Source organism: Bemisia tabaci, chromosome 3 (genome assembly GCF_918797505.1).
Source record: "Bemisia tabaci chromosome 3, PGI_BMITA_v3".
Taxonomy (NCBI): Eukaryota; Metazoa; Arthropoda; class Insecta; order Hemiptera; family Aleyrodidae; genus Bemisia; species Bemisia tabaci.
The window spans coordinates 6,314,443-6,331,535 of NC_092795.1; the positions used below are offsets into that span (position 1 = coordinate 6,314,443).

A 17,093-nucleotide genomic window follows, 5' to 3' on the forward strand; every position below is an offset into this window, starting at 1 on the left:
CGTAATCTCATTGGTTCCAAACCTTACAGAATAAAGCAAACCAATCATACCATGGCAACAGTATTGCTTAGTGGTGCTCCTATTTATCATCTCTGTGGCGAACAAGGTTATGTTCCTTACATTCTTATCATATTATCATTTCTTTCTTGAAAACTTTTTGAATTGAAAGTTCATCTTGAGGATTAAATTTGGAAATTAAGAAAAACGTCTGAAATTTGAGTGAAAAAATAAAGACCAATGGCAGCTCGTGCGATTAAATTTGGATCTCATCTAAAGGAACTAAGGCTTCATTTATGTCAAACTGGGGAAACTAGTAAAGGAGTAAGGTAACTAAAATTTCAATATTCTTTCTGTCGTATTCATTATTCTAAACAGAAACAACCAATTCTCCGATATTCTTAATTCAAAGTTGAGAGCGGCAGCATATAGTGCAGTGCAACTCAAATTGCAACCAAATGATAGCAAAAACAACGACAGTTGTTTTGTTGTACATTCAAAGAGATCAGTATGGATACGTACTCCATAGTAACCTTTGTCCGAATTTCGAGGTTTTTTAATAGAATTTTGCAATCTATCGATGCAGAAATCTTAAGAAGTATTTGCCAAAGTTCCCTCCTCTCTTTCAGCCACCCAATTATCCTCTTTTCTTTTCTTTCATTTTGAGAATTCGCGCTCCAGGTCAATCGATAGCACTATCTTGGTTCTTCCTTTCACTTCATTAATTTATTTAGTGACAAGTTTGGATCAACAGCATTTTTTTTTGTGACTTTGTAAAGTTGACATTTGGCAAGTTTTTCAGCTCCTCTTTTGACATCTAAGTTGGTGAAAGTCACAACAAAATCCTTCTTTCCTCTTATTCTTCCGTATAGAAACGGAAAAATCTCTCTTTTAAGCCATAAAATTTTCCTTGCTTTAGCAATCTCGGATTTTAGTGTATTTTCCGAAGGAAAGATACACTATTTAGATTTGTGCTCAAGCAGATATGTATACTAACAAGTTAATGCAAAAATCACCAAGAACAGCCCTGTAGAAATCGAGTGGTAGGTTTTTATGTTTTTGAAGGAGTTTCAATTACATGCAATCCTGCAATGATGTATAATATGATTAGAGGTGTCGTCAGCTAAGTTGACAGTTGTTTACTTTCGGTTTGCAGGCGTTTTCGCGTCATTACTATCCACATGAAAACATCAGACTCTCTCAGAAGCAAGAACACAAGCTTAGATAAGTTTTTTAATACTTTCAAACCCTGTAACACTTTAATTTTTAGCCACACACAAATCACAACCACAAAAAAGTCGCAAATCATAACTGCTAAGTAGTTTTTTTACGATACGATCATGAGACTGATGTTTTCAATGTGGATAGTAGCGAACGCCGCTTTGTTCAGAGGCTCAAATTCATCGTTGGCACTTGCAAACCGAAAGTAAACAACCGTCAACTTAGCTGACGATACCTCTAGATGGAGGGACGTTATTTGCTCTTTGACATTTTAGACCTTGAAAGGACGGACTTGCATTGTGCACGATACTGCGTGTCATTTTAGGGTACAGTATGTTAAAGCCCGCCGTGTCTCAAAGCCCATCTTGTTTACCACGAAACTTCACCAACGAAAGAAAAGCAACACCCACCCAATTTTTAAGCCTCCAAACAAGAATCTCAGGCTGAGCAAGTGCTAATGCTTTTTATTAATGTATGCTCCGATTCAGTGATTAATCATCATGACAAATATGTTGCAGGGACTTCATTCAGAATCACTATGTCTCATTGAAATCCGCCAATCCACTTTTCCCTATTCTTGTCCGAGAAGCAAGTGGAGTTGAGCCTCGATTATACGCCAGATATGGTGAGTATACTTGAAATGCAGGGGAATATAAATTTATGCAAAGGGGACTATTCACAAGAAAAGGGATCTTAGTGCATAAAGGTAAATTTTTAAAGAACAATAATTGTCAAATCCAGTCAAAAAATAAGGATCTGAGTTTCCGACAGAAAAGGGGCTGTCCCCAAATTATGTAACACTCTAGGGGGGATGAGGAGTCAAGGAGAGCGTTAAGCAATTTTGTTCTGTTTAGGGACCTAGGTCACTAAAGTGTTACAAGGGGGTAAGGGGAGGGGGGTCAAAAATGCTGAAATAATGAGTTAAATAATTCAGGGATGGCCCTCAACATTCCAGAGAATGAGTCAAGAGTGATTTTCGTAATTTAAGTGCCAAAAAGAAGAGTACAGTCAAATTTGAAACTGATAATTTTAAGCTCAAATTAAGGTAGATCAAAACTTTGAACTGTATTTACTTGAAACTGCAATTTTTAAATTGCAAACTTTGGAGCATCATAATTGTCTGCCAGTTTCATTACACATTTTGTAGGGCCAAATTGTGCGTCTCATTTCTAATATTTTTTAAGAAATTCAATGGTTTATGTTCCAGAATTTGGCAAAGAAACTCACACGTCACTAGCAAATTTACCTGCTGAGCAAGTTATGGCTAAAATTGAGCAAGCTGCAAACTCAAAATAAAAATGAGAGAACCCAACTCCAACAAAGTATAGTGTAAGATCTTTTTTTTTTTTTCTTGTTGTAAATTATACTGTTTTATTGTTAAAAATTTCCCTCACTGTAGATACTAGTTCTTTAAAAATAAAACTCCTTACTCTCAAATCTGTCCAAGTTTCTTAAAGAAAGTCATGAACTAGTAATTAAACATGAAGAAAAGACAATGCCTTAATCTCCTTTAGGTTCTTGTACTTATTTTAATAACTTTAGGCTCATCAAGGCCATATATAGCGCCTGATAAAAACTTGAAATTCCCTGTCCTTGGTGAAATGATTCCTTGCTAAATAGTAGCATTTCCCTGACTTTTGGAAGCAGAATTTGACGTTGATTTCTCCAACTTCTGAATTTTCATTTTTCAGTTTTGAAAAATACAAATGACCTAATGCGGGTAATTTTAAATTTACAACCTACACTCTAAAAGGATCTAATGAACAATCAATGGAGGATCAGAAAACTCATAGGATAAAGGAGGGAAGAAACCAATTCAAAAGGAATTGTTTATTTAGGATAAAAGGTCATTTAAGTCAAAGGTTAAATTTTTCATTTTAGTTACAACGCTTAAAATTTATAAAAGTTCGGATAAAATTAATCTAGAGGAGATTTCTTTAAAATACAACTTCAACAAATCTTGATTAAAAATGGCAGTAGCTGTCCTCTGTTTCTCTTTGAAGTAAATGAAATTAAAGAAGCCATTAATTAAGCTGGAACTGAATAATTTTTGATAGAGGAGAAAACTGATTTTGTGGGAAATTTGACAGCTACAGCAATAAAACAAGTAGATATGATTCGTTAAGAATTTTACAGAAGAGCAATTTTTGAGTCTTGTGGGAATTCGATCAGAGGGGTTCTCGATCTCTCAGGTAGCATTCAATGTTTTCAATTTTTTCACTGAGTTTCTGATTTTCAAGGTATTTACAATTAGTCTGTTGCACATTCTCATCCCTGTGGAATCAAAATTGTTAAAAGAATTTCATAGAAAATTTCAAAGGACTGTAGCACAAAATGTTATCTTTTTTATCTCATTTTTTAACAATGGACTTGTTCATGCTAAAAGGAACTATGTGAGATTGAATTAAATCAGAGAGAACTACCTGTAAAAAATGTGTGTCTATCAAAGTCACTTTGGATTTTATTCATTTTCACATGTGCAGTATTTTTCAGCATAAATACATCCAAAGGATTTAGGAAATACGTTTCTCAATATTTATTCAATCATTTAACTGAGACAATTAATTTTACAGTTGCAGAAAATCCAACTCCATTTTCAGTGGAAAAATACCATGCCAAGAGATTTAATGAAATTATATGAGGCAGTCACTGACTTACAAGTCATAATGTAGAGCTATTATGAAGATTTCGCAGTTCTTGTGCAGCTTGTTTTCCACACTTCATCTTTTCGGCATTCTTAGTCATGAATAAAAACAATTGATGATGACAGTAAAATTGCAAAAACAGAAAATGGCAAAATATTCTAAAACATGAACAATGATGACAGTCAACGCCTCATATGATGTCACTACTTTGTGTACATTGGCACCATATTTTTACATTTAAAATGGGGATGGGTTTTTGGGGACTTTGATAGGCCATTCTCTGCTACATTTTTAATAAATGAAAGAGGAGATATGTGTGCAAATGAATTGAAAGAAATTTGCTCAGCAGTTTCAGTATTAAATAATTAGTGAAACAAATATTAGGAGGTCTGCAGTGTACAAATAAGAAAATAACCCACAGAAAGACTCATAACTCAAAGGAGGAGAGTAAAAAATAGGCCTGTTCACGTTTTCACTATTCCCCCTCCCCTCAACACTACAAAAAAATATGAAATGATTTCATACAAAGAGAAATAAACATAACTTCAGAATGCATTCGATGTTTAACTAATAAAACGTTTAGAGGAACACCATGGAAGCACTAAGTGGATTCCTCAGTGTTTCCCGCCCCATATCGGTGACCAAAAAGTGAAACCATGTATCTTCATTTGTGCCGTTACAGACTTTCTGTCATACTTCATTTTTTCTTTGGGAAACTAGTCCGTGTAATTTCTTGAAAACTTCCTTGATTTTCCTCTTCATTAGCAGAATATTCTGCATAAATTTCAAGCTATAAAGGTGGATTGTTTTTCCTCGAAAAATAATATACAGCTTGAAATTTCTGCGGAATATTTTGCTATGAGATGAGAAAAATCAAGGAAGTTCTCAAGAAATTAAAATGACTGGTTTTCTAAAGAAAAAATAAAGTATGATTGAGTCTGCAACGTTGCGAATAGATGTACATTGTTTCACACTTTAGACATCAATATGAAACAGGAAGACATTTGGATATGAAAACTTGTAATACGTACATTAGCCGCTGGGATGGTTTGAAAATAGCATCTTCCATCTCCAAATAAGCCTTGTGTACAGCCTCCTTTCTTGTCATTGTTTCTTGCATCGTCACATGGATGACGCCAATACTTCCATGATTGTCAATTTTCAACTGTTCTAAATCTTGGGTTGCCACTTCTACCTCGTGTAGTTCCTGTGACATAGAAATCATCATGTCTTTGATGCTGGATGAAAATAATACGATTACTTCAAAGTGAACTGAGGTTTATTTTGTTTGATTCAAATGAATGCAGCAATTACTCGTCATGATTTTTGATGTGATCAGATGCAGTGCAGGGCGATTTGGAAATTTCCTAGTATTTTAATGCAGCATACTTTCTCATTTTTTCATTTTGACAAAAATCAGCCTAACTACATCGGATGTTGCCTAATTTTCTCTGATAGCCAATTTATTTTTTCAACAGAATACTGTGCAACATTGAAACTTGAATTTTTGTGAGTGTAATCTAGGATAAATCCACAGAGAGTTTAAAGGCATCAGGAGTGTAGATCAAAGAAATTGAGTACAAGGAAAAATTAAGCAACGTTAGATAAAGTGAGGATGATTTTTGTTAAATCTGTCTAGTTATCACTCTTTTAAAGTTGATGCTAATAAAAGCAAAAAAATTCTTACAGTAACTTTATGGAACAAAACAGGTAGTTTCAAAACAGCTCAATTGGAAATTTTATAAGAATAAAAACGTTAAAAGATACAAATGAGAATTGTGTGAAAAGAAGCCCATTTTTTCTTCAGCTGCTGTAAAAAATATTTTTGAACAGCAATATATTCCTGTCCTCTGAGCCAGGTTTAAAAATTGAGCCAATTCCAGAGAAAAAAATTTAATATTTTCGTAGTGACACTAGAGTATTTTCAATCACTGATACTGAGTATTCTCGAAGAAGTTAAACATATGATGTGTTTTTGGTTCGGTAGATTTTTTAGGTTAATCCAAAAAAAATTGGTTCAAGATACTTCAGCTAGCCCACATTATTTTTCTTCATACAATCATAATAATTCAGACATGTTCTCAGAAGGGTCTCAATCTGTTTTTACTCCAGAAATCAGCTACTTGATCTTTTGCCAGTTCATTGCCATTTTGAGACCAAACTCCTTTGATATTGTAATCTTGTCCTCTAAGTTTCTGGCAATTATGAGGAGAAGTAAAATGAGTTAGCTGAAGTATTCTGCGCTTATTTTTTCCAACAATCCTTTAAAGTCTAAGTGGAAATTTATACGACTTTTACTATAATTCCTAGTGTTTCTGGGAAACTGTTTGACGTGAAGCAGCAATACAATAGCATTCTCTCCTTTTTTTTTTTGCTCTTTAAAATCGAATTCACCAATTTAATGCTGAAAGTAAGACATATGATATTGCAATAGGGAAGTTTTTTTCTTCAGAATAGAAATGAAAATATAATGCCGTTTCTTTCTGAATAAATTGAGTGTGATACTTAGCAGAATTGAACTTAGGAAAAGGATAAAAGAGTTTGATGCCATACACCAGTTGCTGATGCCAAAATAATAAAAGCAAGAATGATGCAGATGCACCTCCTTTACTGAGTTAAGAGAGACAATAAGTCAATGGCAAAAGTGCAAAACCATGTACCTCCTTACGCAACGTTGCAGACTTCCTGTCATATTTTACTTTTTCTTTGGAAAACTAGTCAACTTAATTTTTTAAAAACTTCCTTGATTTATCTTCTATACATTCTATGCTTCCAGAATATTCTATATTTTTAAGCTTTAAAGTTGGCTTGTTTCTCTTCGGAAAAATGAAATAGGAACAGATGCACGGTTTTGCTTTTCGACCATCAAAATCTACTTACATAGGACATGCGCTTGTCCAGGAAGAGATTACACATAGCTCCAACTGTATCCTCGTACATTGACCTGCAATGTATAAAATGTAATTTATTTTTAAGAGTTACAGCTATGAATATGTTTTGCCCTATAACCACAAATTCCTGCACTTTAATGAAAAACAAATGCAATTCGCCACAATTTTTCAAGATACACAAGATTATAAAGCTAGTGCGGTGACCATCCCCATTCCCAAATGTAAAAGAAAAAATGAGAATTTCAGTCCGAACAAAAGCGTTGACATGACGCTTCAAAAGTGGGTCACTAAAACCAACTTTGGCTAGAGCCATGGGTTGACTGGCCAGCACGGAAGACTATACAATGAGAGGACCTGAGCTGAAGGGAAGACTTTGAGCTCATCAAGTTTTCTCTAGTATTGATCGGTCGTCTCTTTTATATCATCTCTGTATCCTTTCCTCTCATCTTCATTCAAGAAAGTCGATCACGATACTTCGGGTACAAAATGATGTTGCTAGGAGCACTGCTATCAGTGCTATTTCTGAGGTATCATGAGGGTGACGGATCTATCACGCCCCAATGCGAGCTGGTCCTCCCACTTTTTCACAAGAGCAGCCTTGCAATCATGAATGCATGATCGAGAAATTTCTGCACCTCTGCTTAAAGTTAATTATTCAGATATAACTAGGTGGATTTTAAAATAAAAATATAATGGGACTCACAGATTGGAGAGCGAGACTGCTTTTTCACTCTTGATTGTGGCCATCAAACTTTTTGTATGCTTCCTAAGGGCGGCAACCTCCTCTGCTACCTCTGTTTCTTCTTTCTTGTATTCTTCGATTGATGCTTTTTTTGCCTCTAAAACACCTGCAAGGTTCATGAAAGAATATTTACCAAATATTGGATCAGTCATGTAGTGAAGTCATCATTTTTAGGATGAATTTCTGTTCTTTTTAGGTTTTGTATTTTTTGTGGTGCAGTGAAACCACCCTTCTCAGCAATAATGAGAGCGAAAGAAACACTGAAAAAACAGATTCAACCAGAATCATCCCAACTGCAATTCATGTTGGCTAATTTCTTCTCATGTTTCGTCTTCAGCAGAAATCCAGAGTATGTTGCCTTGAACCTTTTTGTGATCCCTTAGATTTTGTAGAATATAAATACAGAATTTGAAGAGGTCAAAATGTGGCAAAAAAACATGAGAGGAAATTGAGCAACATCTGATGTGGTCTGGCTGAGTTCACTTAAACCCAACTCTTCCAGTTGATACCAGTCTTTGGTTTGGGGCTCCAAGAAATGTCTTGACTATCTCGTAGTAAAACCCAAAATCATCCACAAAACAGTAAGTAGGTACTCTGAAGCAGCGAAAAAAAAGAAGAGGAATAAACACTTCAATGACTTTGCTCAATTGCATTAATTTTAGGAGATGGTGTAAGAAAGATTATGAGTAAGATTGTAAGAGTCTCACCATGTAATTCTGTAAACTTGTTTCTACTTTAATTTATTGCCAATGTAATGATATATGAATTGCATTTTGTAAAAAGGAACTAAGAGCATTCTAATGTTGCTAAGATTGCACAACTTTTCTTATCTTGCAAATATCAACTGATCATCTAAACAAGTTTTATCTTTACGTCTGATAAGCCATCAATTCAAGAAAATTACCTTTGTAAATTTAAGTTTTTGCATGATTTCAGGAATTTTTTGCAAAGATTGTAAGTTGCACAATCCCGGCAACATTGGAATCCTCTTGATTTCTTTTCGAAAAATGCAATCCATGTGTCCTTTCACAGGCAAAAGGACCCTGTTAAGGAAAAGCTAAAAAGTAAGGTTTCTGTATTGCTACTTTGATGACATTACATAAACAATTTAGGTAGGTACCACACTAGAAAACCCCAAATCAGTGAAACTTTGAAACTTCTTGGCCTTGGATGTTCCTGTCTGTAATTAGTAGGTGCTTTAACTCTGGTGATCAATAGATAACGTAAAAAAATGTATAAAAACTAAGCATCACTTACTATGAAGTAATCGGTCGTTTTCGGCAGCGATGGCAGCATGATATTGTTGTCTCTCCTGCAATTTCCTCTCGAGAGCTTCAATTTCTGCAGCCAGGTTATTTAATGTGATTCTCTGTAAAAATAAACGTAATATGATATATAAAAAAGAGGCATCCTCTAAATTACCTTCAAAACTTTTGAAAGCAGGTCATCAATAGATCTTATATTCTCAAACCAGAGTGCTGGCATATTTTGAAAACGTTCCAGGATGACAGACAATAGCCCTTGCCACTGTGAAGACCAAAACATGCTGAACCCTCCTTTCTTCCACGTTTCCTTTACGCACTTGGATTCAACAATGCTTCAAGATGATGCTCCAGGTATAATGATGAGCCATATCTATCAACTAATACCTAATTCAACTTTTAATACATTGAGTGACTGAATCTGTGTAAAAGATATTTTATTTTATTAGGCAAGGTACACATCAACGGTGAAAGTCCTGGACCAAGTCGATGGTGTAAGTCGGCAATCACATAACTCGTTTGCGGTGTCTGAAAATCTCCGCCTCTATGTTATTTTTTTTAAAGGAGAACAAATCGACATCAGTCCTTGAAGTTTTTGCAGAATTTTCTTCGTACAGAGAAGAAAAATCACGGCAGTTTTAAAGAATTGCCTTTGAGTAGTTTTCCTTTTAAAAAATAAAGTATGACAGGAAGTCTGCGACGTCACAAACCGAGTTATGTGATTGCCGACTTACATCGTCGAAGTATCTCGGTTTACGGCACTGTAGATTTCCTGTCATACTTTATTTTTTATATGGTAGACCACTCAAAGTTAAGTCTTGAAAATTTCTTTGTTTTCTCTGCTCCGCACGAAGAAAACTCTGTGAAAATTTTGAGAAATTGTATTTTTTTAGTTCTCCCTCACAAAAATAAAATAGGAGCGGAGATTTTGAAACACCACAAATGTGATACATGATCTGGTAGTTTCACCATCGACATGCTGTGTATCCCATCATATGTTGCAAGTTTATACAGCTAACACATTTTTTTCTTCAAAACAAGGTGAGTCCATGCCATGTGCAAGTGAGAACTTACAAGTTTTGGAGTGAGACAGGGGACCTGCCATCTTCATTTTAGCATTAAAAATGAATATGAGGTTGGTTTCACGATAACTGGAATAGTTTTTTCGCCGTAACAGACAACACATTTTTCGGTCATATTTTTAGTTGTAATGATAATCACTCGAATTTTTTTGAATTAATCTACACAGGGTTATGTCTTATGTCGCTTTTCAAAGATTTATCGCTCTAGTTTTCAATTTAGGTATATAAATTACATAATATTAATCAAGAAGTAGAGCAATAAATCATTAGAAAGCATTCTAATATGTAACCCTTTGAAGATTAATGCAAAAAAATTCGAGTGATTATTATTTGGATGTATTTATGCTAAAAGTAACTACATGCAAGTGGAAAGATGGGGTGTGCTCATGGTGAGCTGTTTAAGAAACAATGTAAAAGTGGATATAGTTCCTTTTGAGAAAATGGAAAAGCGGGATTTGCAATTAAATCAAAAGGAACCGAGCGCTAACACGTGAGCTGTGGGCGTGTGATCAGTGCATAATGGACAGGGCCCCGGTCGTTGCCGCTGACATCACTGGCGCTTTAAAATTTCCCTTCATTCTTATTCTACTAACAAGCACACCACACCTTTCCACTTCCACATAGTTCCATTTTGCATAAATTCGTCCATTTCTACTAAAAGTATAACCGAAAAATGTGTTCTGTTACAGCGATAAAACTATTCCAGTTATCGTGAAACCACCCATGATAGTCGTGATGGTGGATCCTCAGCCTCACTCTTGAAGTTTCCTACTTATTTTTGGCGTGACTGCTACCTTTAGAGGTGGAATTTGCCACATTAAGGCCAAAGTAACACAATCTTCAATCTCTGTAAGACTAGAGAGAAATTGAACAAACTGATCATGTCTGTAAAGAGTACAACACCAAGCTGATACAAAAGTCAGTTCATCCATAGGACTTTCGTCGTACAAAGCTCGGCCTTGTACATTAAGCTTTTGATATTGAAGGCTATAGCGACAATCTCTACCACTGAAAAGTAATTGTTGCTGGGAAAGAAGACTTTATACCTTATCTTGAAAACCATGGCCAAGTTGTTCATGAAGTTGCTGGCTAGGAGATTCAGGTATGTCATTGGCCTGGAAGGACGTATCCTCTCTTGCTGATGGACGGTAAGATTCTTCCATAGTGTAGGATTGACCACGAAAAAAATATGACGTTAATGAGAAAATTTAAAATAAAGCAATTTCCGTGTGTGGATCTCTTTGAAACCTTTCAATACTTGGTGCGAATGTTTACAACTTTCCAAATCCCAAGGTCTTCAGAGCTGGCGTTCCCGCCTTTCTGTTATCAGATATACCAACATGACTTCATACTTCGCGGACCGTAACAGGAACTTTGAGAAAACAAATAGCCATCAAATCGGTGAATGAATTAGGTATCTAGATTACTCGTCTTTATTTGAAATGATTTAAGTCACTCTGAAATGGTTTCTCACGTCGAGCACTCTTTAAAGAATGAGGTCGGAGGTCATTCACAAAACTTTTTTGTATTTTTTGGTGTTAGCAAATCTGCTTGCGTGCCGGGAATTTTAAAATTTATGCGGTTGTTTTGAAAAAACGGGTTTGGTTTGAAGATGCGAAAGTTAGATAATGTGAATATATTATACCAATGGGGCCTGACGGCCGCTCAAAGATGATGAAATATAGCTTTCTGATTTTTTTATGCCCCATCCCCCCTCTTTTGTACGATGCACCTGTCAGGCCCTTCTAGATCCCCTCTGAAACATCCTGCAGAAAAGCGATTGAACAAATTACTTGAAGTACAATGTACAGCTGACTCGATGAACAGAAAAAATGAAATTTACTTCTATATCTTCAACTTCTGCAATTTTCAAACTTCACAGGTTTCTTTTTTTCTTTAAAAAGAAAAAATTATTTGACCCCCCTCCTCCCCTTGTTAAGTACATGTTTCTCAGGCACCCCTCAGCCCCCCCCCCCCCCCCCTCCTTCCTTAGGATCTTGGGAAGTCAGCTTCAAATTTTCATGGCCTGGAACCTTTGTAAACTTTCCAAACAGTGTTAGGTACCTATGCAACCAAGAAAAACTTATGTAAAATGCTTAAAGATTTCTAATATGGGATGTTACTAAGAACAGATAACTTTACATAGAAGTAAAGTGAGAGCGAGAGAGATAGGCTGCCTATCTGGGGAACTGACTAAGTAGGTTGAGTAAGGGTTGTACTCATTTAAGTGACAGTAATTACTATTGACAGAACCATATACAGCTTCAATCAATCAACAGTTGAGTTTTCATGAGTCACACTTAAATAATTTATTATAGCGTTAAGGCACCAACCTCATTATATTATTTAAGGGTGAATAATTAAATGTTTGTGACAGGTATTTCCTCTCCTAATCGAGTTTGGCAGGTCCACCTATTCAGTAAAGTTGCCAAATTTTGATAAAAAAGAATTACATTCTTTCTTTTAATTTTTCTTTTTGGTAATGCTCATTCTCAGACTCCTCTAAACCTGATATTGAAAGTAGGGGGAAACAAGGGCTAAAAGACTACATCGTACTGACAGGAGGGATCACTGATAGCAAGTTTTCTAAATTAGTATTTTTCCTAAGTTTGTTTGTTCAAAATGACCTCCTTATTGTGGCAGTGAAGCAGGGTTTACAGTGTTGCCGTGCTAAGGAAAAACGCCATATGAACCTTCAGACATTGTCAAATTTCCTTGGATAAAAACGAATTTCCTGGTAGGTAACGTTATGAATATTCTCCTTCTAATTTTTACATAATTCTGTTCACCTGAAGTTCCTGAAAATGTCAAGGAAAAATTTCATACATCACTTTTCTCAAAAATAAACATTTTATCGAGGAAAATTTGGCAACTCTCGAACGTTCATACAGTGTTTATCCTTCGCACGGCAGAATGCCCCCATGAAATTATGCAAGTTGGAATCTAAGTGACTTCCAGTTTAACAGCGAAATTTTGCCAATGAGAATGCGAAATTATAATAAGACCATATCATTGGCTAAAGTTGAAATATGCCCATTTCTCATTATGACGATGTAAATTTCTGCTCAAATTTAAAGTTTTTCAAACACTACTAGCCAATAATTTTCCTTGAAACAATCTGTGAATTTTCTTCTCTTATCTAAAAATAATCATGGACAGTTTCGAAAAATATTAGGCTAATAAATTAAAAAAATATAACATTATGGAAATTTTGAGATGCCACTTAAAAGATTCACATTTTTAACTTTAGCCATTGATATTACGATAGCATACAAAAATTCTGCTAGGGTAAATCTTGCTGAGAGAGCAAGAGAGAAACAATGAAACAAATTAAAACTCTTTGATTGGAGGAAGCAAATCACTTCATTGAGAAATTATTTACAGAATCCTAAAATAACATAAAAATACAAGAGATGACATACAGAATCAGGAATGAGTGACTTATGAAAACAGGTAAAATTGAAAAGAAAAGCGGGGAAAAGATTATGTGTCTATGATGATCAGCTCATCAATGCTCCAGTCCTCGTAGCTGTGATCTGGTAAATACCGCCGAATGATGATGGGGATTTTCCGCTGTTTCAACTCTTTCATTGCAATTTGTAGGGGGTCTGTTTCCCCTTCAAGTTCAACCATGACGGGAGCACACATAGCAATTTGTAGAGCACGCGTTCCCAATACTCTGGCTCGTTCATACCTACACAAACCAAAGAAGAAAATCTGTAAAGAGTAAACTATGATTAACACAAAGAACCTTTAGCCTCAATAGACTTCAGTTCTCCGAACTAAACAAAGTAAGGCAACGGTGAAGAGCCTTTTTCAATGGGTCTAAACCATTGAAGTATATGGAGGTTTTTAGTCGACAGCAGGCATTGCGGTGAATATATACTGAAAGCACGCAAACATCAAAAAATTGATCAAGTTTAGCTGAAATACTGGTTTCACTTTTAATTGGGACTGCATTTTGCAATTTGGAACTATAAATTCTGGCTCTTCGGGAAAAACACTTATGTGCATAGGGAAACTAATGGCACATACGTAGTGTTTTAACCGGGCTAGAATTTATAGTTCCAGATTGCAAAATGTATTCCATTTATAGTGGAAGAAAACAATAACAATTGGAAGCGTGCTTTTGCTAACTATTCCCACAAAAATATTTCAGAGAAGCTATGATAGGGCTGAAAGCACCCGAAAGTCAAAATTCACAATTTGACTTGATACATTGAATGCAACATTTTGCCATAAATTGCCTTTGTATCCTTTCAGTTCAAATATAGGATAGGGTTCCAAAGGAGATTTCAGAGGAATGGCCAGATAATATGTGCCTCCAGGCATAATCAATCCATTTTTATCTACAAATTTGAAGTGAAACAAGTGGGTAGTGAAGTGAAACTTTTAATGTTTGCTTAGTCCCAATGTAGATTCACCTTGGATCAACTATCTGCATCTTTCATTGATGCATCGAAAGTATCTTCACATTAAATTATACATCCATAAACTATGATTTTAGAATTCATTACTTTGATAGCATCAACAAACTTAATCTAACTTTTGACACTCCTCACTTCCTCTCATACTCCATTTTTTTTTTTTTTTTTTTAGCTATTATCTTCATTTGGAAGGACAAATGATTAGCACCCTATGATAGGTACTGATAGAGAATATTGAAACTCTTAAAAATACCCTCCTTGCTGAGGAATGATGACGCTAATGCAAAATTACTTCACTTACTTTGTCATATACCGTGTTGTGATCCGATTGGCTTTGTTCACACTACCGCCTTCTGCAGCAGGAAGAATTTCAATGTTTTCTGCCTCCTCCTGAAACAACAATAAATGAAGTGGATGATTGAAAACTTTGAGCATGCGTGTAATAAATAATCTGTCAATGAACGAGAGTTTGATAAATAGCACTTCTAAGGTTTGAAACAATAGTTTCAACATGATGTCATGGCAAGGTGCTTGATTGTGTAAAAACAGAGATACGTACTGTAGAGGAGAAAACTCATTTTGAATACATTTTCCCATTTAGAGCTACCCTGTTTGGAGTAACATTAGTTGCAGCCAATCAGTAAGGCAATTTCAAATCTATTATCAGTGCAACTAAGCCTCCACACTTTTTGCTTCCAAGCTCAGGGACATTGTCAAAATGGCTCCAAGGTTTGCACAAGCAAACTAACCTCCATTTAGGGAGCATTTAGCCAAACAGCATCTACATCTGGAAAGCTGACAATTCAATGAACCAGAGAGAGAGAGTTCGGTAAAAAGAACCTCTGAGATTAGGGGAAAATATTTTCATTTAACATCATAGCCTCAGTGTTGGATTCCGTAAAAACAGAAAATCTCTAGAGCACTCGTAGGTAACATTGAGAGAGTAGACATACTAAAGAGAAAGAACTAAGAAATAAGAAAAACTAAAGAACTAATCCAGCTGATTCCCAGGGGTCGATAATATCCTGGATCACACGATTCTAGGATTGCCATTTTTATGGAAAGGCCTAGATTTTTTTTGCTTTGGGGTAATGCAAAAAACACGATTGTTGCCTCAAATTTGAAAATCGAGGAAACCTTTCACAGTTCTACTTTCACTTTTTCTACACTTTCTGAAAGCTGTCTGGAAACTGATTAAACTGTTGTTGCCGCTTCTTTAAAAATTATGGTGTGGAAGTCTTCCAAAGTTTAAGTACCCATAAAAAGAAAGGAATAAAAAAAAGGCGATCACTTTTGGTGGAAAGCGTATAAATTGTGGAAGCATTCGCTGCCGCGGATCACTGATAATCAAAGAAGATTATCGACCCCTGCTGCTTCCTTGGGATATTTTAAAAACATGGATTTCAGATCTGGTACCTCATTATCTGCAATATCCTCTTCCATCTGGTCATCTTCTTCAAATTCGTCTGCAATGCTGTAAGATAAAAGAATGAACCGATTAGTACATAGTGATAGATTAGTAAATCCACACCAAGGCGACTGTAGGTAACTCTAAAAATTTACTAGGAAAGATAGAAAAAAATCAGACTCACATCGGTTTACATTACACACTTTGCAGGATTTAAGAAAACGGATGTTTCTGAAATCACTACGATATTTTCATGTCTTAATAAGTACGAGGATATACTTAAATAATCAAATTATTTAATTTAGTGCCGGTCAGCAAAAAACAAGATTTAGCAAGATCATCTCAGTCCAGGGAGGTCTTTAGGAGTTGAGCATGCTGTAAGGTTCAATTTAAGTTGTGTTTTGGCGTGAGAAATTTTTTTCAGTGCTTAGGTACTTTCTTTCTTTCTTTTTTACACTTTAAAATTACCTGCTGCTAAGCTCTATGCTAAAACGCTAATTATCTCTCAAATTTTTCCAAATTTATTTTTTTAATTCTTCCTTTTTATTTCCTCACATAATTTATAGATTGCACAAGAATCTGCAAAAAAACACATTGCTGAACACACATCCAGCCTACTATTTCATGTGCCTCTTCACATTTCGACGTGGCCCGCCGGTCAGTCGCATGGTCAAGGAGTCTCTGCATCCCTTAGACAGCCAGCTTGGATGGTCAAATCTAACCTCATGCTTATTGTGGATCAAGCAATTAGTGGGTTGAGACTGCTCAAACACTCATCCGCCTGAGCTACCATGTAGTTGTGGAACTGGTGGTCAACTTCATTCAATCCATTTCGGGGAAGATCCAAGTTTTAGGCACCTTAACAGGCTAACAGGGCCAATGAACCAAGCATCAAATAAATGTGGGGAGACTGATGATAGAAAATGCCACATAGCTCATTTGAATATGGAAGCGTGTATACATTTGGGACAATCTAAAGCGAGTCTTTTTAAATTATCAGATGAGCAAGCTCAGCATTACAGCCACTGGCTATGTCAAGCAGCTTTGGAGAAAAGCGATGACACTAAAGCTAGTACTTTCAGAGCAGAGTATGAGTAATTTCCTTCAAGTTAGTGTTGAAATCTAATAAAAGAAGGGGTGTAATTGTAGGAGAATAGAAGTGGAGACTTACTCATCGGGTTCAAAATCTTCGTCAGCCATGTTCACAGGTCAAGAGACTTCGGCAGGTGTAGGATATGAAATTTCACCTGATTTGTACTGCTACCACTGACAAGTTTGGAATCAAAATCCTTGAAAATATGGAATTATTTCACTGTCAAGCGACCTTTTCTGACTTTTCCTTGCCGCATTCAAAGCTGATTTACAAAGCTGATCTAATAAACATAACCTCTCTTGACGAGCGTTAGATTCCGTTTGCT

General features: G+C 35.7%; 3 protein-coding genes across 3 annotated transcripts; 1 reads left to right on the forward strand and 2 right to left on the reverse strand.

Moving 5' to 3' along the window:
* Window positions 1-85: 85 nt before the first annotated feature.
* Window positions 86-2,655, forward strand: ND-B8 (NADH dehydrogenase (ubiquinone) B8 subunit). Its single transcript, XM_019041967.2, has 3 exons — window positions 86-326; window positions 1,737-1,843; window positions 2,426-2,655. Exons 1-3 carry the CDS (start codon window positions 238-240, stop codon window positions 2,512-2,514), a joined length of 285 nt encoding a protein of 94 aa, XP_018897512.1. The 5' UTR covers window positions 86-237; the 3' UTR covers window positions 2,515-2,655.
* A 358-nt stretch (window positions 2,656-3,013) lies between these two features.
* On the reverse strand, window positions 3,014-11,713 carry LOC109030806 (uncharacterized). The gene is made up of 6 exons (XM_019041965.2): window positions 10,887-11,713; window positions 8,754-8,865; window positions 7,458-7,602; window positions 6,744-6,807; window positions 4,895-5,070; window positions 3,014-3,492 (listed from the first exon to the last, which is right to left on the reverse strand). The coding sequence occupies exons 1-6, from the start codon at window positions 11,001-11,003 to the stop codon at window positions 3,387-3,389; spliced, it is 720 nt and encodes a 239-aa protein (XP_018897510.2). The 5' UTR covers window positions 11,004-11,713; the 3' UTR covers window positions 3,014-3,386.
* A 1,466-nt stretch (window positions 11,714-13,179) lies between these two features.
* Window positions 13,180-17,085, reverse strand: Polr2F (RNA polymerase II subunit RpII18). The gene is made up of 4 exons (XM_019041998.2): window positions 16,847-17,085; window positions 15,684-15,741; window positions 14,569-14,657; window positions 13,180-13,534 (listed from the first exon to the last, which is right to left on the reverse strand). The coding sequence occupies exons 1-4, from the start codon at window positions 16,873-16,875 to the stop codon at window positions 13,324-13,326; spliced, it is 387 nt and encodes a 128-aa protein (XP_018897543.1). The 5' UTR covers window positions 16,876-17,085; the 3' UTR covers window positions 13,180-13,323.
* Window positions 17,086-17,093: the final 8 nt, after the last annotated feature.

What these genes read in the sequence shown, in the direction of transcription:
- ND-B8 (XM_019041967.2), top strand. Translation starts at nt 238, where the DNA reads ATGGCAGCTCGTGCGATTAAATTTGGATCTCATCTAAAGGAACTAAGG. An exon ending in GAAACTAGTAAAGGAGTAAG is followed by an intron (nt 327 to 1,736) that starts GTAACTAAAATT and finishes AATATGTTGCAG; the next exon opens with GGACTTCATTCAGAATCACT. An exon ending in TCGATTATACGCCAGATATG is followed by an intron (nt 1,844 to 2,425) that starts GTGAGTATACTT and finishes TTTATGTTCCAG; the next exon opens with AATTTGGCAAAGAAACTCAC.
- LOC109030806 (XM_019041965.2), bottom strand. Translation starts at nt 11,003, where the DNA reads ATGGAAGAATCTTACCGTCCATCAGCAAGAGAGGATACGTCCTTCCAG. An exon ending in AAACGACCGATTACTTCATA is followed by an intron (nt 7,603 to 8,753) that starts GTAAGTGATGCT and finishes TGAACCTTGCAG; the next exon opens with GTGTTTTAGAGGCAAAAAAA. An exon ending in AAACCATCCCAGCGGCTAAT is followed by an intron (nt 3,493 to 4,894) that starts GTACGTATTACA and finishes TTGATTCCACAG; the next exon opens with GGATGAGAATGTGCAACAGA.
- Polr2F (XM_019041998.2), bottom strand. Translation starts at nt 16,875, where the DNA reads ATGGCTGACGAAGATTTTGAACCCGATGA. An exon ending in GAAGATTTTGAACCCGATGA is followed by an intron (nt 15,742 to 16,846) that starts GTAAGTCTCCAC and finishes TTTATCTTACAG; the next exon opens with CATTGCAGACGAATTTGAAG. An exon ending in ACAACACGGTATATGACAAA is followed by an intron (nt 13,535 to 14,568) that starts GTAAGTGAAGTA and finishes TGGTTTGTGTAG; the next exon opens with GTATGAACGAGCCAGAGTAT.